The 23206-nt window shown below is 40.2% G+C and overlaps 1 protein-coding gene across 41 annotated transcripts in view; it reads left to right on the top strand.

The window, feature by feature from the left end:
* Window positions 1-23206, top strand: part of SPIDR (scaffold protein involved in DNA repair) — a 472172-nt gene that overhangs the window by 431996 nt on the left and 16970 nt on the right. For 23 of the 41 annotated variants that reach the window (XR_011421318.1, XR_002810355.2, XR_011421316.1 and 20 more), the window contains 5 exons: window positions 9518-9605; window positions 10544-10690; window positions 10784-10843; window positions 18370-18556; window positions 19280-19432. Coding sequence is in view for 37 of the 41 variants with exons in the window: in XM_070221582.1 (XP_070077683.1) it covers window positions 9518-9605; window positions 10544-10690; window positions 10784-10843; window positions 18370-18556; window positions 19280-19432 (635 nt within the window). In the remaining 4 variants the exon portion in view is untranslated. The remainder of the gene's footprint in view (window positions 1-9517; window positions 9606-10543; window positions 10691-10783; window positions 10844-18369; window positions 18557-19279; window positions 19433-23206) is intronic. The other 18 variants (XR_011421317.1, XM_070221581.1, XM_070221574.1 and 15 more) reach the window with 1 other exon arrangement.

The following is a 23206-nucleotide window of genomic DNA, read 5'->3' as shown; positions in this document are numbered from 1 at the left end:
CCAAGCCCTGAAGAGCTTGAGGTGGCAGTACTCCCTTCTGACCAACCCTCATCTCTATTGCAGTCCTAACTCTCAGTCAATCTATGATGCCCTATAATTACAGTTCAAAAAGTGATACACCCATCCTTATTGTATCTCTCCTGAGGGTTCTCTCCAAGGGATTTTTCATAAGAAAGAATGTGTTCTAAGAAGGTACCTCCTCCACTTCCAATAACTAGTCAAACTTAGGAATGACCCTTGCTTTAGAGAGAGTAGAAGAGTTGAAAATAGTCTTAAAGGAAATCTCTTATCCCACATCCTGCATTTGCTGTTGATCACAGGAGTGCCTTTGAAGAGAGTGTACTTTGCACCCATGAGTAGCTATATCACTAGCTTATTCTATGTAGTATTTTGCACACCTAGACTCTCTTTGCTACCTGTGTTTGCTTTCTCTTGGGAAAGGTAATTCCTCAAGTCCATCTACCTGTCCCACTAGGAAAGTTCATCTTTAAGTAACCTTTGTAATGATCTAAGATTTAATGAAGTTTGCTACAATAAAAGCCTGTTGGCAGATAAATTATGACAGTACTATGTGAACCAATTTCTTGAGGATATTAAGATATCTTTTTTCCGTTATTTGTTCTCAAGATTATATGGAAGACAAAAAGTATTTGAAATTTTATTTCCAGCCTTAGCAAATCATTAGATAATAAGAGAAAAGTCTTACTCTCTCAGTCATGTTCTGCCACTTATTTTACTCACCAAAACAACCAGTCCAATTGGTAAAACCAGGCATTCAGCTTCAAGCAAATGTGCCCAGAATAATGAGGGTGGATTTGGGTTGTTTTTCTCTAGAAGTCCATATTGGTTTGCAGTCTTTGTAATCCTGCCCCAGCCTTTCTTTGAGTGTAATTTCATCATTAGGGGCCTGTGTGTGTGTGTGTGTGTGAGGGAGAGAGAAGGGGAGAGAAAGAAGAAATGAAAGAAATCAGTTTAGAGGACATTGAGGGAAGATTGCAATGTGAATTTGACCTTTAAATGTCAGCCTTGTTGTCTTCATCCAGCTTTTCCAATGTCCTGTCACTGTCATCACATTCTCCATATGCTCTTCATTGTACTCACTGTCCTGGATGTCCTGTCAGAGTTGTTTTCTATGTCAGAGCTGTTTAAAGATGTTAAGTCCAATGGTAGATTCTGATAAGGTGCTGCAAAAGTAAATGGACTAGCCAGCACAATAAGGCAAGAAAAGGCAGAGAGATCAAAAAGGAAGAAATAAAACTATCCCTATTTGCAGATGACGTGATGGTCTATATCAAAATTCCCAAGGAATCTACCCCAAAAAAAAAAACCCTCTTAGATCTAATAAGTAAGTTCAGCAAAATTTCAGCATACAAGATTAACATACAAAAATCAATCACATTTCTATATACTAGCAAGGAAGCTTTGGAAACCAAAACTGTAAATAGCATTTACAGTTGCCAAAAAGGAGAAATATCTAGGTATAAATCTAACAAAACATGTCAGGACTTGTATGCTGCAAACTACAAAATGCTGATTAAGGAAATCAGAGAAGATCTAAATAAATGGAGAGATATGCCGTGTTCGTAAATTGGAAGATTCAGCATTATAAAGATGCCAGTTTTCCCGAAAAGTATCTGTCAGCTTAATACGATGCCCATTAAAATCCTAGCAAAAATTTTTGTAGATGTAGACAGATGTATTCTAAAATTTATATGGAAATGCAAAGAAACTAGAATAGATAAGATAATTTTGAAAAAGAACAAACTGGGAGGAATCAGTGTACTTGATTTCAAAACTTAAGATATGGCTATAAGAGACTATGGCATTGGTGGATGGATGGACACTAATCAGTGGAGAGAAGAGAGAACCTGGAAATAGACCCATGGAAATATGGCCAGGTGGTTTTGACCAAGGTGCAAACAAAGCAATTCAGTGGAGGAAGGATAGTCTTTTCAACAAATTGGACGTTCGTAGGCAAAAAATTAATCTCAACCTAAATCCCATACCTCAAAGTGGATCTTAGTTTAAGTATAAAACATAAAACCATAAAATTTTTAGGAAAAAACTTTGGGACCTAGAACTGGGTGAAGAGTTCTGAGACATAACACCAAAAGCATGATCCATAAAAGGAAAAATCAGTGGGGCTGGCCCAGTGGCGCAGTGGTTAAGTTCGCATGTTCTGTTTCTCAGCGGCCCTGGGGTTCGCCGGTTCGGTTCCCAGGTGCGGACATGGCACTGCTTGGCAAAAGCCGTGTTGTGGTAGGCGTCCCGCATATAAAGTAGAGGAAGATGGACATGGATGTTAGCTCAGGGCCAGTATTCCTCAGCAAAAAGAGGAAGATTGGCAGTAGTTAGCTCAGGACTAATCTTCCTTAAAAAAAAAAAAAAGGAAAAATCAGTAAGCTGGACTTTATCAGAATTAAAAACTTTTTATTCTGCGAAAGAGCCTGTTAAGAGAATGAAAAGGCAAGCTACAGACTGTGAGAAAATATTTGCAAGTCTCTTATCTTAGAATATTTAAAGAACTCTCAAAATTCAACAGTAAACACACAGAAACACACACACAAGAAGTCTAGTTAGAAAATGGTCAAAGGACGTGAACAGACATTTCCAAAGAGGACATACACGTGGCAGATAAACACGTGAAAAGATGTTCAACATCACCAGCGCTTAGGAAAAAGCAAATCAAGACCATGGTGAGATATCTCTACACTTGTATTAGAACAACTAAAATAAAAAATAGTGACAACATCAGATGCTAGCAAGGATGTGAAGAAACTGTCTCTCATACCTTGCTGGTGGGAATGTGAAATGGCGTAGCCACCCTGGAATATAGTTGGCAGTTCCCTTAAAGAAAATGAACATAACTTCCTCTAGCAATTGCACTCTGGGCATTTTTCCAAAGAAATGAAAATCTACATTTGCACAAAACCCGTACACAATTGTTTGTAGCAGCTTTATCTGTAATAACCAAAAACTGGAAACAACCAAAATGTCCCTCAAAAGGTGAATGACTAAACAAACTGTGGTCCATCCATACCATGGAATACTACTCAGCAATAAAGAGGAACAGACCATTGATACTACAACTTGGATGGATCTCAAGGCCATCATGCTGAATGAAAAAAAACAGTCTCAACATGTTGTGTACTATATGATTCCATTTATGTAACATTCTCAAAATGACAAAATTATAGAGATGGAAAATAGAACAGTGGTTGCTAGAGGTTTGGGATGGTGGTGGTAGTGGGGAGAACTATAAAATAGGAGCATGAGGGAGATCCTTGAGGTGATGGAATAGTTTCATATCTTGATTGCAGAGGTGATAAACATAGATGTGTTTATCATGTATGATAAAATGTTGTAGCACATGTAATACCAATGTCCTGTGTTTATATAAGAAAGTGGGGGGAAAGGTGCACAGGATCCCTCTGTACTATCTTTGCAAGCTTCTATGAATATAATTATTTCAAAATCAATTTTTTAATCAAATTAATGATTAAATGGTTATCAAAAATAGTAATAGTTAAATAATTGTGAAGAAAGGATATTACTTCTTTGGGGGTTTATTTGAACATGCAGATGGCAACCTAATAATACCAATAATAGCAAAAGCAGTTGCCATTTATGCAACACTCAGGCATAAATGGCACATTCTCTCTAGTCTCCACAACCACTCTGGAAACAAGTCCAAGATCCTACGGCTGCAGGGTCACAGCTGAGCTCAGACCAGGCCCATATGTGACTAAAGAGGATGCTCTTTCCACTATAGGACAGTTCTCTTTACTGCTTACCACTGTTTTAGCAGAACCCTAGCTTTTTGGTTTTCAGAATAGATTGTAAAAGTTATACATGCTCTTGTTAAAATTTCAAAGAATCCAAAAAGCATAAAATAGAAAGTAAATGTAGGAAAAAACTCTACTAAGAGTTTTTTACAAATCCCTCTAGATATAAAATTTTGTTTTCAAATTTTTAAAAATATATATATTTACCTTAAAAGCAAAATTGGATTTATGACCCTCACACATTATCAGGAATGTAGAATAGTACAGCACTGTGGAAAACAGTTTGGCAGTTCCTCAAAAAGTTAAACACACTTACCATAGGACCCAGCAATTCCACTCCTAGGTTATCCACCCAAGAGAATTGAAAACATAGATCCACACAAAAACTTGTACACACATGTTCATAGCAGCAGTTTTCATAAGAGCTGAGAAGTGGAAACAACCCAAATGTCCATCAACTGATGAAAGGATAAATAAAATGTTATTTATGCTTCCCATGGAATATTATTTAGCCATAAAAAGGAATGAAGTACTGATACATGCTTCAACATGGATTAACCTTAAAAACGTTATACTCTTTGAAAGAAGCCAGGTACAAAAGGCTACATATTTTATTCCATTTATGTAGAATGTCCAGAGGAGGTAAATCCATAAAAACAGAAAATAGATTCACAGTTGCCAGGGGCTGGAGGGAATGAGACTGACGCTTAATGGACACAACAGGAGTTTTATCTGGAATGTATTGAGGGTGATAGGAAGGTCCTGAAATTAGATAGTAGTGAAGGTTGCACAACTCAGAATACACCAAAAACCAGTGCACTGTACCCTTTCAAAGGGTGAATTTTTTGGTATGTGAATTATCTCGATTTTAAAAATTGGATTTATACCTTCTATATTCCCGTGGTGCAGTAAAGACTTGGGATGTTCATGTTGTATCACGTCTTATGCGGAAGGGGGTGCATCTCTTTCCATGAACTATCAGCAGTTCCTAGAGACTCCAATCAAAACGCTAGATACTCTGGGGCCAGCCCGGTGATGTAGTGGTTAAGTTCACGTGCTTAGCTAAGGTGGCCCAGGGTTCGCCAGTTGAGATCCTGGGTGCAGACCAGGGTGCGCTGCTTATCAAACCATGCTGTGGCAGGTGCCCCACATATAAAATAGAGGAAGATGGGCATGGATGTTAGCTTAGGGCCAACCTTTCTTAGCAAAAAGAGGAGGATTGGTGGCGGATGTTAGCTCAGGGCTAATCTTCCTCAAAAAAAAAGAAATAAACACTAGATACTCATTTTTCATGGTAAATACAATTTTTTTCATGTTAAAATATACATAACATAAAATTTACAGTTTTATCCATTTTAAGTGTACAGTTTCATAAATATAATTTTAATATGTGCATACCTTTCCATTTAAAAAGTTTGTGTTACTATAAATAAAAATATAGCTGTAGGAAAATATAGCTATTAGAAGCTTTCTGATTTCCTCAGATGTGAGTTTAAGAAAGGTTGTTGGGCTCAGCCAGCTCCTGCTGTGTGGTGTGCCTCCTGACTCTGAAAGTAGCCATGTGTTCTTCAACTCATACTTTCAAGCCCTTGTTCCCGGAGCTCCCAAAGTGGGTGCCCAGAGGAGGCTGTCCCTGATATCCATGCATGTGCCTGTGCTGTCCGTCCTTCTCCACATGTGACTGCTCCAGCTTCCAGGTTCTCTTCTCCTCTTCCTGTTCTTCAAGTGCAACTGATTTTTACATGACAGCTTGAAGTACCAGGTAAAATCATGACTAAGTGTGGATTTCCCTTTAGTGATTATTAGCTTCACCTACTGAACCTAAGCTATCTTGAATCTGCTGTCAGAGAGCTTCTGACTACTGCAAAACCTCATCAAGTTAATAACTACGTAGAGAAAATGATCACTTTGTCCAGCTTCCTTTCTGTCTGCTCCATTTTCCAAATGCCCCAGATATAATGATTAAAGAATTTTTTATTAATTATCTGTGAATTTTGATTGTCACAGTTTAATGACCCAGATTTTTCTGCAAATTCATTTTATGCAATCTGTAAATTAAGATATATCCTAAGAAATTCATTCTGGCAAAACAATGTTTTCAGATTTTTATCGTGTCATAAACATAGTGACTTAATCTGTATGTCCTTTTTTTCCTCTACTTTAATTCAACATTTATTTTATTTTTGAAACTTTTTTATTGAAAAGACAAACTTTTGGTAGCCTCTACCCTGTCAGACAGCTTGTTTGTTGTTTTAAACATATTTCAAAGGATTAGCAGGCATTTTGTCCTGTCCAAAATGCCCATAAGACATTTGGTCCATAAGACATTTGGTTCATGCCAAAACGTCCTTGACATTTGGTCCTGTTCAAAATGTCCGTGAGCATATTTGGTCCATGCCAAATTGTTTTGGACAGGACCAAATATCAAGGACCTTTTGGCTTGGACCCAATGTCTCCATGAATGTTTTGAACAGGACGAAATATGTCCAGATTTCTAGGGCCTTTTGGCATTGACCAAATATCTGATGGATGTTTTGGACAGGACCAGATATGACCAGATATCAAGGACCTTTTGGTGTGGACCAAATGCCTTATGGGCATTTTGGACAGGACCACAGGACCTGCAAGCTTTTAAAGGGATGGCTTTTTTAAAAGAATGAGGGGCTGGCCCCGTGGCCAAGTGGTTAAGTTCGCGCTCTCCACTGCAGGCGGCCCAGTGTTTCGTTGGTTCAAATCCTGGGCGCAGACATGGCACTGCTCATCAAACCGCGCTGAGGCAGTGTCCCACATGCCACAACTAGAAGGACCCACAACGAAGAATATATAACTATGTACTGGGGGGCTTTGGGGAGAAAAAGGAAAAAAATAAAACCTTAAAAAAAATAAAATAAAATAAAAGAATGAGTTTCTGTGTAACAAAATGAAACCTCATGCTAAAATGAATAGTAAGGAATGAATTGTAGTGGGAAGAACAATACATTTTCACTGTGCCAAAAGTTAGCTTCAGCACAACGTTTGTCCCAGAGGCTGGAGTCATTTAAATGAATGCCCAGGACGAAGGCTCTGGTTCACAAAGCAACAACCATCTAAACCATGTCTATTTTTAAAAACAGTAGAGAGGCTCATTTTTTATGAGACCAAGCATTTTATTTACTGCATGAACATCCTTTACCTAAGAATCTGCATTAAAATATAAATGTGTAATGTGTCCAAACTTTTAAAATTAACCATTAGCATCCTCTAAATAAGTAAACATCATTAAATTCAAATAGAACTTTTCTAAGGCTATATCGTAGTCTATCATTTCTCAAAGAAAGTTCCAAGAGAATACTTGGTTTTTACCATACTCTTTAATTTTATTCTGTTCCTTCACAAAGTGAGTCTGGGGTTAAAATCCTGTCTTCAACTGGGAAATTTTTGAGCACAAAACAGCATAGAAGTTAATAGCCTAAACACTGATGATATAAATAATTACAAGAATATTCGATGGCGAACGTATACTGAGTAATTATTCTGAGCATAGAAACCCTAACAGGTGCTGTCCATGCGTTATTTCTTTTACTCCTTGCAGTGACACCAACAGCGAGGTACTGATTTCTTCCCATTTTAGAGAAAGGGAGATGGAAGGTCCAAGAATGAAATGACTTTCTTAAGGTTTCACAGTGTGCAAAAGGCAGAGCTAGAGCTCACACAGGTCTGACTCAAAGGCCCATGCTGTACCCCATCCCTGTCAAACAAGAGGCTTGAGTAGAGTCTTACCTCTGTCTTGGAAATGCAGTCAGATCTAAGGCGAGAACTAGGGGCATATTTATTTGTGTAAAAAATTACCGTTTTGTCTTCCAACATTGCCTTTCTCCAGACTACAAATAGGAAATGAGCATATCAAATATGCTAGGTCTGATGTCTATAATGAAGTATATAGGTGGTTATGATAGCGTATGTCAGTTATTCATTCACCAAGTCTTTTGACCACCTTGTCTGAGCTGGGCACCTCTCTGTGTCAGTGGAGATGCAGCAGGGACCAGATAAGTACCTATCCCTCGGGGACCTTACATCAGACAGCAAGAGGACAGGGATGGAACATGAGTCAGGTGGTGTGCTCAGTGGAAAGAAATGAGCCTGGGAGCAGGCGAGCACATGGGCTCATGGTGAGCAGCTGTAAGCAGGATGTTCCAGGAGAGCCTCCTGGGGAAGGTGACATTTGAAGAGGCCTGAAGCAAGCAGACAATGTCTGGGGAAGAGAGGGGCAGCAGCATGCCCAGCTCCTTGGTATTGGGAGAAGGGCAGCAAGAGATCAAATGGGCTAACTTCTGAATCTTTCGAGGATGGCTCTTCCTGACTTCATCCAGCCCTGGGTCCCCGAGCCCTGTCCTGTCACTCACCCAGACAGCTGCTGCAGAACACTTCTCAAAAATAACTGGGCGGGGGGAGACGGTAAATTTTCACTGGGCAGTTCTTTTTTAGCATGTGATTTTCCCTTTTGGTTATTATTTTTGTGCTAGATTTTGACCCAGAACCTGATACTGACCCTTGGTGTTTGCCGTAGGCCACACACTGCATGAGGTGTTTCCATCATAATTGGTGTGAGGACCCAAAAGAGATGGGTAAATGCTTTGTGTCTTGTTCAAGTAGGATGCTAAGACCCTCATTTTCAAGTTCTGAGTTTTTTGGTTTTGTTAACTGCCAGATCCCTACAGTGCTTGCTATTAAATATTGAAAGAAATAAGAATATGTAACATTAATTATTAAGGCCATAAGCTTTTAGAAAAGTAAACAGCATATTATACATTAACATTATTGAAACTTAAGTAAAATCTAAGAAGGCTTTGTGATATATTTTCTTTTTTTTGGCAAGTAAAGCAGTCAGTATTATTTTTAATTGTAGAAAATGTACATAATATAAAATTTACCATCTTAACATTTGTAAGTAGTGTTGAGTACATTCACATTGTTGTGCAACCATTACCACCATCCATCTCCAGACCTTTTTCATCTTCCCAAACTGAAACTCTATACCCGTTAAACACTAACTCCCCATTGCCCCTCCCCCAACCCCTGGCGTCTACCCTTTGCTTTCTGTCTCATAGAGTTTGACTGCTCTAGGACCTCATACAAGTGGAATCATATAGTATTTGTTCTTTTGTAGCTGACTATATTCTTTATTTTAGGTAACTTATTGATCATTTTTCTTATTATATGAGTAACATATAGCTGTTTTGGAAAAATATAGGAAATACATATAAGCTAAAGGAAGAAAGTAAATATCACCTCCAAGCTCTACTCAGATAACCACTAAAAACATTTTTATATCTTTCAGTCTTCTTTTCTTTTGGTCTATTATATGTAGGTACATGCATAGATATATACATAGAGAGAGACATTATAATTTGTTACCTGCTTTTCACTTAGCAACGTATCATAAACATCTTTCCATGTCCTTAAATATTTTCTATGTAACCATTTCAATGGTTGTATAATATTTCATTCTGCAGATGTATCATAATTTAATTAACAATCTTCCTCTTCTTGTGCAGTCAGGTTTGAAGGTTTGTCTGTCTGTCTCTGTGTCACTGTCTTCCCCATCTGAGTCACCACTCATCCCAAATGGTAGCTCCTTGGCATTAGGGATGGTGTCTGTTCAGCAGATCTACATAGGACCAGCTCATTGACCAGGTATTTAATAAGCTATGTTTGGTGGTAAATACCTTTGACAGCATCTTCTCTTTTTCCAGGACAGCAGGACTTTTCAGTTTGATTGACATCATGTGGCCTCCAGTGATATCTCTGAAAGCAGCTGGCTACACCCAGGCCTGTGAAGAGGTAAGCCAGCATCTGAAGAACTCCCCCTGAGCACGGCCTGCTCTGTGCCAGGTGCTGATCCAGGTGCCACCCCCATAGTCCACATCCCCAAGAAGCCCAGGTCTTGTAATATGAACCAGGACAGAGATTCAGATCTACTTGTCTCACTCTAAAGTCCAAGCTTTGGCTTCTCTTTCTGCTTTGCTACACTATATTCTTCTGGAGGTTAATTTATGATGATGTTTTTAAACCACAATCATTGCATGCCATTGCAACAGTAAGAGCCTTAGCCTCATACTAAACAAGACACAGGGTGTGTTCCCCACCACCTTTCAGTTGCTAGTAGAAACAAAATTCAATTACCAATTAGAGAAGCTCACATAACCTAACAAATAAAATCCATGGATATTTGTACAACCACCAGGTTAACCAGGAATTTCTGTTTTCCTGACTCCTCAAATTGTTTATGACACTTGCTCACAAGTAGCAAAATTGACTGATTAAAATGTCTCCCTCCTGGGCCTTATTCAGCAGGCTGGCCAGTGGCTGCTTTGGGCCATACCTCCCAAAGCTGAACACTGGGGCTGTCTTGTGTCTGTAGTAGCTAACTTCTGAGCAGAGAGCTAGCACTGTGACTGTGTACTGTGCTATACCAGCAAAATGGTGGTCAAAAATGCCCATTTCTAGATTATTTAAGAGGAAGAATTTTCTAAATGGTGTTTTCAGTATGCTCTGAAGAATAAATCCCTAATGAAATCTTGAATGGTAATAAATTCAAAAGTACAAAAGTTTTTATACTTGGTCTCAGAGATAAACCATATAATCCATTTCTTATATAGCCTTCCAGAGATATGGTATGCATCTGTGAGTGAATATATATATATTAAAGAGTAAATTTTAATAGTGTATCTGAGTCTTTTAACAATACATTCACGCTCTACCTTTGCCTTTATTTTAAGCAGGTAAAAGCTCATCTCCCTCCTCCTAGCTTCTGTTACGTCCTCACTGCTCATCCAAATCTGGGACAAATTGATATAATTGAAGAAGACCCCATTTCTAAGCTTTACCGGCCTCCAATTCCTCACTGCTTAAGAGAAATTCTCCAGGTAACATCTTCGTTTCTAACAAGGTCTTCAGTTCCTTGTGCTGTATTTGTGTGCTTTGTGTGATGTTCCTTATCTTTTTAAATGCCTTTCCAGACTGATGATCTCAGTACCTGTTGCAGTTTCTATGCCAGAGTGATTTATCAAAGACCACAGGTAATCTCTCTCTCTCTTTCTCTTTCACATAGGGTGTTATAATGTATAAGGTGTTATAAAGTTTGTTAAAGGATAATCTCTTAGAAATTAATGGAGTACCAAAATAGAAAAGCATTTTTAAAGTCCAGTTATGCATGCCCCATGCTGAAGCAGTAATAAATCCATTCCTTGTGCAGGTGTGGACTGCCAGCCACTGCGTTAAGTACTCAGGTATAAAACAACTCAGGCATAACTCTGCCCCAAAAGATTCTCAGTCCAGTAATGTGTTCCTTTCTGACACACAGGCAGGTTGAAGAAAGGAAAGAGAAGCTGAAACCTTGTTTACGGGGTGAAAGTGGGAATCTCAGGACTGAGCTATGCAAAGAGCCTTCCACAGTTGGAGGAAACTCTGGTCCCTGTGAGGCCTTGGGCGGTTCTAGGGAGCAGCAGCCTAGAGGAGCTTGGTTTTTGCTTCCTTGCCACTCAACAGATCAGCCAGGAGTGAACAAGGGAAAGAGATGTTCTTGGCAAGCTGAATACATGTCATAAGTTCTGCAAGAAACCTCTGCTGGACCTTGACTCAGAGGAACATACATGTAAATCTGTCACCTGAGAGATATATAGAACCTCCTGTTGTTCAGTCCTGACGCAGGAAAACCTTTTCTCTGTTCACCTTTTAGTCATTTGACAGCTAATTAATGTCTCTCCTGAGGAATAAGAGAGTAATTGACATTAGTCATTCAATAGAGCGCCCCGTGACCCAGACCAGCATCAGTCTCAACAGGCAGGAGGACAGGCTGCCAGCAAGGACAACATCCAGGTGCCTGATGTATCTCTTACTTTTCAAGTCTGAGGCAAACCAAAGGCTGATGGCGAACTTCTCTGCCCATCGTCTGCAGGACACTCAATATGTTAAGGCACACTTGGCACCTGGCACATTCCTGTTATTCTAAAGCACGTTCCTGGTCGTGGGACTGTGACATCAGGCAGTGATTCACTATGCAGCTACCATTTATGCTACAGATAGAATTCTCTCCTGAGGGGCACTATAAATAGCAATCTTGTGGCTGTTATTACTGCCTACTCCTGCCCACAGCCCTCCAGCTACAACCAGAAGTGGAGAGCAAAGAAAGGAGGTGTCCATGGGGCCGGCCCGGTGGCACAGCGGTTAAGTGCACACATTCCACTTCAGTGGCCTGGGGTTCACCACTTCGGATCCCAGGTGCAGACCTATGCACTACTTGTCAAGCCATGCTGTGGTAGGCATCCCACATAAAATAGAGGAAGATGGGCACAGGCCTTAGCTGAGGGCCAATCTTCCTCAGAAAAAAAGAGCAGGATTGGCAGCAGATGTTAGCTCAGGGCTAATCTTCCTAAAAAAAAGAAAAGAAAGAAAGAAAGAAAGGAGGTGTCCAATGCTCACAGCATGGCCAAGCCTCAACCATCTGCCCCAGTGAGAGGGTAGCCCTCAGGCAGAGAATGACAAACTACAGATTGTCTGCCTCTCTGGGTAAAGGAACCCTGCCTCAGGGCTGGCTGAAAACACTGATCCCCTCCTATTCTGAGTTTTCTGCCAAGAAACAGGCTCCCATCAGTGCAGCTGCAGCCTGCCAGAGAGTATGGCTTTCAGTGGGTATGTATACTTTAGATTGGTGGTACTTAGTCAGGAAGTTGTCAAGGACCAAGAACCCAATGGAACAGATTCCTCAATTCACTAAAATTCTTTATACCTCCTGTATTCTGCTTTTGTGGGAAAGACAATCACCAGAAACCAACTTACTTGGGGAGAAATTGAAATAAGCTAAGTCCTGGGGCTACTATGTAGCTAACCCAGTCGCCTACACATTCTACAGTGACAGTTGACTTTTAGAATGGCACCATGAGTCACTGCAAGAACCTGAGTTATCTAAGAAGATTCAGTTGTATTTCCATGATACTAATGACTAAGTCATAAAAGTGAAAAAGATAGATTTTTTTATATTTAACTTTTATTTTGAATAAAATTATTCAAAATTTTTAGATTCACAGTAGATTGCAAAGAAATATATAGGGAGGTCCTGTGCACCCTTCCCCATACCACCCTCCCATACCCACAGTAACCACAGGACAATACCAAAAGCAAGAAACTGACATTGGCACAATCCATAGCTGATTCAGATCTCACCAGTCATACTACATGCACTTGTGTGTGTATGTACCTCTGTGGAATTTTGTCATGTGTGTAGCTTGCATAATCTCCACCACAATCATTACCCTCAGCTGTATCACAGACTCCCTTGTGTTCCCCTTTATAGCCACACCTACCTCCTTCCCCATCCCTAACCCCTGGCAACCACTAATCTGTTGTCATCATTATAATTAAGTTATTTTATGATGATTACATAAATAGAACCATGAAGTATATTTCGGTATTTGTTTCCTAGGTGTGCCATGCAAAGTACCAAAAACTAGATTGCTTAAAACAACGAAAATTTACTGTCTCACACTTCTAGAGGCAAGACGTCCAAAATCAGTATTGGCAGGGCCACGCTTCCTCCAGCAGCTCTGGGGGAGAATCCTTCCTTTCCTCTTCCAGCTTCTGGTGTTCGTTGGCAATCCTTGGCCATCCTTGGCTTGTAGATGCATCACTCCAGTCAGATGACTGTCTTCACCCTGTGTGTCTTTACGTGGTCTTTCCTCTGTGCCTGTCTGTGTCCAAATTTCCCCTTTTTATAAGAATACCAGTCATATTGGATTAAGGCCCACCTATAATGATTTCATCTTAACTTGGTTAAATTTGTAAAGACCCTATTTTGAGGTATCGGAGTTAGGACTTCAATAGATCTTTTTGATGGGACACAGTTTAACCTGTAACAACTCCTTTTGAGATTGGCTTTTTTGAGTTAACATAATTCTCTAGACAGTCATCCAGAGAACTAATGAGGTTGTTCATCTTTTCATGTGTTCATTTGCCATCTGTATATCCTCTTTGGTGAAGTGTCTGTATGTGTCTTTTGCCCATTTTGTGAGTGGACTGTTGTTTGTTTACTGTTGAGTTTTAAAAGTTGTTTATATATTCTGTATACAAAGCCTCTGTCAGATAATATGATTTGCAAATACTTCTCAGGGTCTACAGTTTTTCTTTTCATCATTTTTTTAAAAATTTTTTTTTTATTAAGATTGTGATAGATTACAACCTTGTGAGATTTCAGTTGTACATTATTGTTAGTAATGTTGTGGGCACACCACTTCACCCTTTGTGCCCTCCCCCCACCCCCCCTTTTCCCTGGTAACCACCAATCGGTTCTCCATGTCTATATGTTAACTTCCACCTATAAGTGGGGTCATATAGAGTTTGTCTTTCTCTGTCTGGCTTATTTCGCTTAACATAATACCCTCAAGGTCCATCCATGTTGATGCGAATGGGACAATTTGGTCCTTTTTTATGGCTGAGTAGTATTCCATTGTGTATATATACCATATCTTCTTTATCCAGTCGTCAGTTTCTGGGCATTTAGGTTGGTTCCACGTCTTGGCTATTGTAAATAATGCTGTGATGAACATAGGGGTGCATGGGATTCTTGGGATTGCTGATTTCAGGTTCTTAGGATAGATACCCAGTAGTGGGATAGCTGGGTCATAGGATATTTCTATTTTTAACTTTTTGAGAAATCTCCATACTGTTTTCCATAGTGGCTGCACTAGTTTGCATTCCCACCAACAGTGTATGAGGGTTCCTTTTTCTCCACAACCTCTCCAACATTTGTCACTCTTGGTTTTGGATATTTTTGCCAATCTAACAGGTGTAAGGTGATATCTTAGTGTAGTTTTGATTTGCATTTCCCTGATGATTAGGGATGATGAACATCTTTTCATGTGTCTCTTGGCCATACTTATATCTTCTTTGGAGAAATGTCTGTTCATGTCCTCTGCCCATTTTTTGATCGGGTTGTTTGTTTTTTTGTTGTTAAGCCGTGTGAGTTCTTTGTATATTATGGATATTAATCCTTTGTCGGATAAGTAGCTTGTAAATATTTTTTCCCAATTAGTGGGCTGTTTTTTTGTTTCAATCCTGTTTTCCCTTGCTTTGAAGAAACTCTTTAGTCTGATGAAGTCCCATTTGTTTATTCTTTCTATTGTTTCCCTCATCTGAGGAGTTATAGTGTCCGAAAAGATTCTTTTGAAACTGATGTCAAAGAGTGTACTGCCTATATTCTCTTCTAGAAGACTTATTGTTTCAGGTCTAATCTTTAAGTCCATTTTGAGTTTATTTTTGTGAATGGTGAAAAAGAATGATCGATTTTCATTCTTTTACATGTGGCTGTCCAGTTTTCCCAGCACCATTTGTTGAAGAGACTTTCTTTTCTCCATTGTAGGCCCTCAGCTCCTTTGTCGAAGATTAGCTGTCCATAGATGTCTTTTCATCCTTTTAACAGGATTTTTTGCAGAGCAAAAGTTTTTAACTTTTATGTGGTCAAATTTGTTGATTTTTCTGCTTATAGATCATGCTTTTGTTGTCAAGTCTAAGACAAGTCAAATCTCTTTACCTAGTCCTGGGTCCCAAAATTTATCTGTTATGTTCTTTTCTAGAAGATTTATAATTTTACATTTGAGTCCACGATGCATTTTGAGTCAGTTTTTTATAAGGTGTGTGGTTTTGTTCGAGGTTCATTTTTTTTGCCTAAGCATGTCCAATTGTTCCAGCATTATTTGTTGATAGGCTACCCTTCCTCCATTGAATTGCTTTCACAACTCTGTCAAAAATTAATTGAGCATGTTTGTGGGGAAGAGATCTATTTTTAATAAAATTTTAGCAATAAGATTGATAGTACTGCTTTGAATCATTTGGGTTTTTTGTCTTTTTACAGAGGATTTTATTACTGACTTTGTTCATAACCCCAATGGTAAAGATAACTTGATAGTTAATTTCAAAGGAAATTAGACCATTTTGGTTCATCAAGAGATTGGAAGAGACAATAAGCCAAATCCAAGCTATTTATAAAAAGTATCTAAAATCTTTGAAGACTGTCAGAAGAACTTCCAACCTCAGATAATCTTTTAGAAATCTTTGTCCTTCCTGAGATATCTGCCATTTTTTTAAAATGTGATTTTGCCAATTGTCCCCCCAAAAATCCTTTACAACTCTATAGTCCAATAGAGGATCATGTGTAGTACTTAGCTGTCATGTCTCTCTCATCTCCTTCAGATAAAACGTTTCTTCATCTTTTCTTTTATGATCTTAACATTTTTGAAGAATAGACATCAGTTACTTAATAGAATGTCCCTCCATTTAGATTTTCCTGATGTTATCTCAGGAAAAGATTCAGGTTATGCATTTTTGACAGGAGCACCACTTAACAATACTATGTTCATATCAGGAGGCACACAGTTGATTTGTCCTTGCACCGTGATCTTTTATCAGTTGGTTAAGATAGTGCTTTTCAGGTTTCTTCACTCTAAAGTTAACTAATAAGTATTTCATCTATATTAATTAATAACTATGAAATAAGTATTTTGTCAGAAGATACATTAAGACTGTATAAATATCCTATTTCTTATCAAACTTTTACCCTCTCATTTTAACATCCATGTGATTCTTGCCTGAATTATTACTCTGATGGTGGCCAAATGAAAACTTTCTAATTCCAGCACTTCTTCTATATTTATTAGTTGGCATTCAGCTATAATTAGGAGCTTTTCATTTCCCTGATTTATTTATGTATTCACTTATTTATGTCAGTATGGGCCAATGGATTCAGTTTTTATCCAATGGGTTATGATATGTTAACTATCATTTATTTTGATGCTCAAATTTCCCCAATTCAAGCCAGCTCCTGTGTCCTTTGGACATGTTTCCATCATTCTTTGAGTACTTCCTGACTTTCTAACACAGTAAGATGTTTCAGACTCATCTTGTATTTTCTCTGCTCTAGAATCAGCCATTTCTTTAAGGAGCCCTGGTTGATTTTAATGGAGAATGGCATTAGAAGACAAGATCTGGGTATTAGGTGGGCTCATTGCTACGGGGATGTCATTGCTTCTAGGTCCTCTCAATGGACAGAGCAAGGAGATATGTGTGTGTATACTTATGCACACAGACACATAAATCCATATCTCTTTCATTCTTTCCATCTATCTCTCTATCTATCTCTATCTAAAATCATGATTTTACACCAATACCTCCAACTGTAGACCATTACCACAGAATTGTCTTTAGGTTTCCCCATTTTGAAATTTATAACTCCCTTATCTAACAGTGAGAAACCTGGCTTTCATTTTCCTCAATATAATTTACTCTAACTTCCTGTATGCAGTCAACCTCCCAGCCATGTGAGCTGCCTCCTCCGTCCCAACCCACAGCTCCTAACTGTGCAAGTCACCTTCTCTGCCCAGTCAGCCAGCTATGTGAAATCCTCAACCTGACCACATCGTTCACACCAGCAACACCAACTAAACCTCAAGCCAGCCAGATTCTCATGGCCCAGCCCTGCTGACCATGAGGGTCATCCCAGTGAAATCCTTGGCCCCATTCACTTGAATCCCTGAATCCTAAACCCTGACCAAGGAGAAAAGGCAGAATGCCATTTTAATGAAGTTTAAAAGACATTGCAACTTTTGCAGATTAAAAAAATGAAAAAAAATAATAAAAGGGAAGAAAAAAAAAAGGAGAAAAACAAAAACTGTTGCAGATACAACAAATATTTGATACCTGCTTTATACAAAATGCAAAGTCTGAGGGCCAATGAGATACATTACTGTCTTAGGTTGGGCTGCTATAACAAAATACCATAGACTGGATGGCTTAAACAACAAACATTTCTCACAGTTCTGAAGGCTGGAAGTCTGAGATCAAAGTGTCAGCATGGTCAGGTTCTTGGTGAGGGCTGTCCTCTTGGTTCACAAGGGACATCTCCTCGTATCCTCACAATGTGGCAAGCAAAGAGAGGAAGCAAGCTCACCTGCTCGTGTCTCTTCTCATAAGGGCACTCATCCATCCCATCACGAGTGCTCCCTCCTCATGACCTAATTATGTCCCAGAGGCCCTACCTCCCCTTATCATCACACTGGAAGTTAGGGCTTCAACATAAGAATTTGAAGGAGATGCAAACATTCAGTTCATAACAATTCCTAACCCTCAGAAAACTTACATCTAGCAGGAGAGAAGAATATATATGTACTAAATATAAAACAACATGGTAATTAGCATTCTAGGTGTATGAATACGGGATCAGGAGGGAAAGAAAAATGAGTTTTTCCTGAGTGAGTCAGAGGACAAGTAGATCAGTACCAGGGAAAGGTGGATTGTATCCCAGCAGAGGAGCCCTTGAAACAGGTACAAGTTTGGGGCTCACGGGGCACAGCTATGTCGGTGGGGCTAGTGACCAAGATGTGCAAAGTCTATTATATATTTTAAAAAATATTTGTTGAAATGATATCTAAAATTGTTAGTGTTAATGATAATCACCTATGATTATTGCTTTGTAAAAAATAATTTGGGATATAAGAAGAGCTATTAAGTTAACAGTCTTTACTCTGAATTGTAGCTAAACAGTTTGCTTCTTCTGTAGCAAAGGGAGATTTGTCTGGTGGTGACTGATGTCACCCTGCAAATGCAAGATGAGAATAACTCTGGCCTCCCCAAAACCGTCCCAGTCTGTGTGGCCTCCTCATGTGTACTGGACCCAGAAGTCCTGGAAGCGCTCAGTGAGGCTGCCCCCCACACCTTCCTCTTCAAGGATGCTCTCCGAGACCAGGGTATGCTTTCTTCTTCTTGACAGCTTTGATCCAGTGGCGACTAAGAGCTGCCATAAAATAGCTTGTAGCTTCTGGTTGCCTCTTTCTTGCTCTGAAACTACTGGACATTTCTTGAAGCACACTGTGGACGAGGGGTGTGGAGTGGAAGAGGCCCATGGTACCAGCCTTGGTCTTTCACTGACCCCTGTCATGGCCACCAAGACCGAACCGGAACTGCCTGCAGTGCTGACATATCCTGTGAGAGATGCTATTTATCACTCAAGAATTATCTCTTGGAAGCATACTTTATAGGTGCAGAAGCTATCTGAAGCCATTGCCTGAAACATCACTTTTTAAAACAAACGAAAAGCTAGAATATTATAAACATTAGATCAATAAATACTAGATCAGTCACTCCTTATTTTTCCAGGAATCAAACTAGAATCCTGCCTAAACTGTGTAATTTTTTTATTTTATTGGGTATAATTTGCATACCACAAAATTCTCCTTTCTGAATTGAATTTGCATCTAATATTTGTGTGCTTTTCCAGCAGAGCACACTAGGGGCTTTGGGGCTTCCTTTCTGCACAGTGTATGTGTCGCTGGACACAAAGGATGGGCCCCACTGCTGTGCCCCTCAGCCCACATGACTTGTAGGAAGCTGGCCAAGGACACTGTCATTACGAGCAAGAGAACTCACTTTTTCTTCAGTGCTTCAATAATCTGAAGTGTCTTTGTTGGCAGGTCAGATTGTTTGTGTTGAACGAACTGTCCTCATGCTTCAAAAGCCACTTTTGGGTGTGGCCTCTGATGCTTGCTCCTGTGAGCTGACTGGCCCTGTGAAGCTCGATGAACTGGATTCTGTTACTCAGGTCAACTCCATTTGCAGCGTTCAAGGTTGGTAGTCAATCTTGATGGAAATGGTATTTATATTTGCTTAAATATCATACTTATTTTACATTCATTTACTCATTTGCTCACTTATTCAACAAGTGTTTATTGAGTGCCTGACATGTTCCAGGCATTGGCTACATAATGAACAAAATCAGAAGAGGTGAGCCAGCCCTGATAGCCTAATGGTTCAAGTTTGGCGCATTCCACTTTGGTGGCCTGGGTTGGTTTCCTGGGTGTGGAACTATACCACTCATCTGTCAGTAGCCATACTGTGGTGATGGCTGACACAAAACTAGAAGAACTTACAACTAGAATATACAGCTGTGTACTGGGGCTTTGGGGAGGAAGACTGGCAAAAGATGTTAGCTCAGGGCGAATCTTTCCCAGCCAAAAAAACAAAAAGTCAGAAAAAGTGCTTGCCTCTCGGACTTATAGTCTGTATATAAAGACACTAGTCAGATATGCACACAGCCAAATATAGACCTACAGTGTCTGAGTGCTCCAAGTGCCTGTCACCAGGACCTCACCTTGTCAGAGACATCACGGAAGTCTCCCTAGTGACAGGAGCCTTGAGCCAAGATCTGAAGGGTAGAAGGAAGGTAATTAGGTGAAGGGGTGGGAGCAGGAAGAATGTCTGGTGGGAAGAGAACAGAACTCATAAAAACTGCTGACAGGACAAACTAGGTATGCACCACAGCCTAGAAGGAGACGGAAAGGCAGCTGTATATAGGGGTTACCTGGGACGAGGCTGGAGGGACCAGCCGTGCAGGTGAGTGGGCAGCCCTGTCAGGAGTGTGCTGTGTCATCTTGACAGAGAGACACATGGTCCGATTTCCATAGCAGAGTGGAGGGGCCAGGGCCTAGGGGTTAGCCACTGGGAGGGCAGGCACTAGTCTAAAGGGGTGAGACCAGTGCGGTAGAGAAGTCAACCCAGGAGTGGACTTAGTTAAAAGGAAAATTGGCAGACTGAGTAATGAATGCAGTGCAGAGGGAGGAAGGCATTCATGGAGGGTGGATTGTATGTGCACCCTCTAAGATCCGGCGTAGATGGCAAGGCAATGGTGGTGCTGTTCAGTGAAGTAGTGTGTGGGGGAAGAGACCAGCTTTGAGGGAGCAATCTCAGTTCCGTATTTGGAGAGTTTGGGTGTTTTTGATATATTTGAGAAGGAGATGTTTCAGTAGCTGTTTGAATATATGTCTGGAGCTGAAAATAGCATTAATACTATAGGCTTTAATTTCATAAAATTTTTTAGTGATAAAAGTAACATATGTCCATTGGGATTAGTGAAAGATGAGTAAAAAGAAAGGTAGCTATCTCCTGCCATGCACCCCCTGCTAGACTGCGTGCACACAGGAGTACACATGCCTGCCCCTTCGGAGGGACATGTGTGCCTTTATAGACAGGAAGGTTTGCTCCATGTGACTCTGTCCCAGGCTTTCCTCACTTAGTTCTCTAGCAGAGACGTCCATTCAGGCAGGTAGATAGGATCTAAGTCAACAATGTAATCATCAAATAATATTCCCTCATACAAATAAACTGCCCCTGCATGGATGGGCATCCAAGATGCCCTCTCTTTGCACTTATAAACAAGGCTGAAATAAACACCCTTCTCAACATCAACCCCTACTGATTTCCCTAGAAGAGGATTTCAGGGTCTTAGGGGTCATGTGTTTTTTAACCAACTTTATTGAGATATAACTTACATACTCTACAATTCACTCATTTATAATGTTTTGATATATTCCCAGAGTTGTGCAACCATCGCTATAATCTAATTTTAGAACACTGTCTTCATGACCATTGTCAGTCACTTCCCCTTACACTCTGCCCTCTCTCATACCTCCCCACACCCTAGTCTTAGGAAAATACTTATCTACTTTCTTTCTCTATAGATTTGCCTTTTATAGATTTCACGTACATGGAATCAAACATTATATGGTTTTTTGTGTCTGGCTTCTTTCACTTAACATGATGATCAGAGTCGTCAGTGATGTAGCATGTATCAGTACTTCATGTCTTTTTATGGCTGAATATTTCCTTTTATGGATGTACCACATTTTGTTTATCTGTTCATCAGTTGATGGATGTTGGGTTGTTTCTACTTTTTGGCTATTGTAAATAGGGCTGCTATGAATATTTTGGACAAGTTTTTGTTTCAACACCTGTTTTCAAATTTGGGCTATGTATCCAGGAGTGGCATTGCTGGGTCATATGCTGATCAAACATAAACACTGTGTTTAACCTTTTTGAAGAAATGCCAAAGTGTTTTCCAAAGTGGCCACACTAAGGGTTTCTTTATCTTTAATATTAAAAGATATTGCTAAATTAATATCTGGAAACTGTACAAAAATTCACACTTCCAAAAGTAATATCTGAGAGGGCCTGTTTCTTCCACCCTTGCCCACCACTAGATTACTGAATTTTTTTATGATTTTTATGAACAGCAAAAAATCTGTGACCTGAATGCTTTATTCACATCCCCTTCTCTCTCATGAGACTGAGCACTGTTCATTGTTGAGGCCTTTTGGATTTTTTATTCTGTGCACCTGCTTTTAGAGTTAGTACCGAACAAAACTCAGGTTGTGATTTGATGGAGAAAGGAGAGCCTAGTGTTCTGGAAGAAAGCAGATTCTAACGAGTCACCTGACATCTGAGTCCTCCATTTTCTCATCTGTAAAACAGGAATAATAGAATCAAGCTCAAAGCATTGTTGAGGAGGAAATAAGATAATGCACATGAGGCTTTGGGGGCTTGGAGCACTTACAGACTAGCAGAGAAGATAGACATCTTGATGCTTCCATTGCCACAGACTAGGAAGGGACAGACAGCTGGCCAACGGCTGGAGGGCTACAGCCAGTGACGGCAGTGGGTGGGTGGCCTTGGGACTGTCAGGATTTATCAGGCGGACTTGGTGAAGGCCTTCCAGATGGGTAGAAGGACATGTGGGAAACCACACACGTGCCCAGAACTATTGTAAAAGCTCATGTACTGGAGGAGAGGCAGGGCCAGCATGGGACAGGGCTGGTCCTGTCTTGTTCTGCTTTCCCTGGCTATGCTAAGGATTTTATATGATCAGATTTTTGTCTTACATGAAGCTGTTCTGTCAGAACCATGGATAGACTATGGTACAAAGCAGGGATAGGTTGTTGGCAGGAAGATGCATGGTGCAAGTAAGGGAGGGCCAAGGTCTGCTGGGGCTGAACAGACTGCAAGGGTGTCTACAAGCAGGCATACTGTGGCTCCTCTAAACATAGCTGCACTGTGCCCTGAGTGGACAGGATGTGAGGACAGAGTGCGTGGTGCAGACGGGCACAGATACGCTATGCTGTCCTCAAAAGCCTGTCCACAGCCTGCCGGCAGAGCTTGCTGTCTCCAGCACCTCTATAGAAACTTCCCTTCCACCGTTATTCTCCTCATCAGTTGCTACCTGTTCTCCATGCCCCTCACCTCTCTCAGAGCCCAGGATTGGTCCAGGGCTCAGAGGAGAATGAGGGAGCAGCCCCGCAGGTGGTGTTCCCTGCCCTGCTTCTGAAAGTCCCTGCCAAAACTCCACACCAATTAGGCTGTATGGGACCCTGTTATTATAAGACCATAAGTAAAGAATCGCCACCGCCTAGAGCACCATTTTATGAGAAAACATGTACCTGAAGAACTGGCTTCCAAAGAAGAGTTTGGAATCTAACCCATTCCTAACTACAGCCAGTGAGTGCCACAGAGTTGCAAAACAAGGAAAACGTATAGATACTTGTGGGGAGAGAGAGAAGAGCTGATTTTTC

The sequence above is a fragment of the Equus caballus genome, chromosome 9, assembly GCF_041296265.1.
Source record: "Equus caballus isolate H_3958 breed thoroughbred chromosome 9, TB-T2T, whole genome shotgun sequence".
Classification (NCBI taxonomy): domain Eukaryota; kingdom Metazoa; phylum Chordata; class Mammalia; order Perissodactyla; family Equidae; genus Equus; species Equus caballus.
The sequence above is the reverse complement of the archived record's forward strand: the minus strand, read 5'-3'. Positions and strand labels throughout refer to the sequence as shown.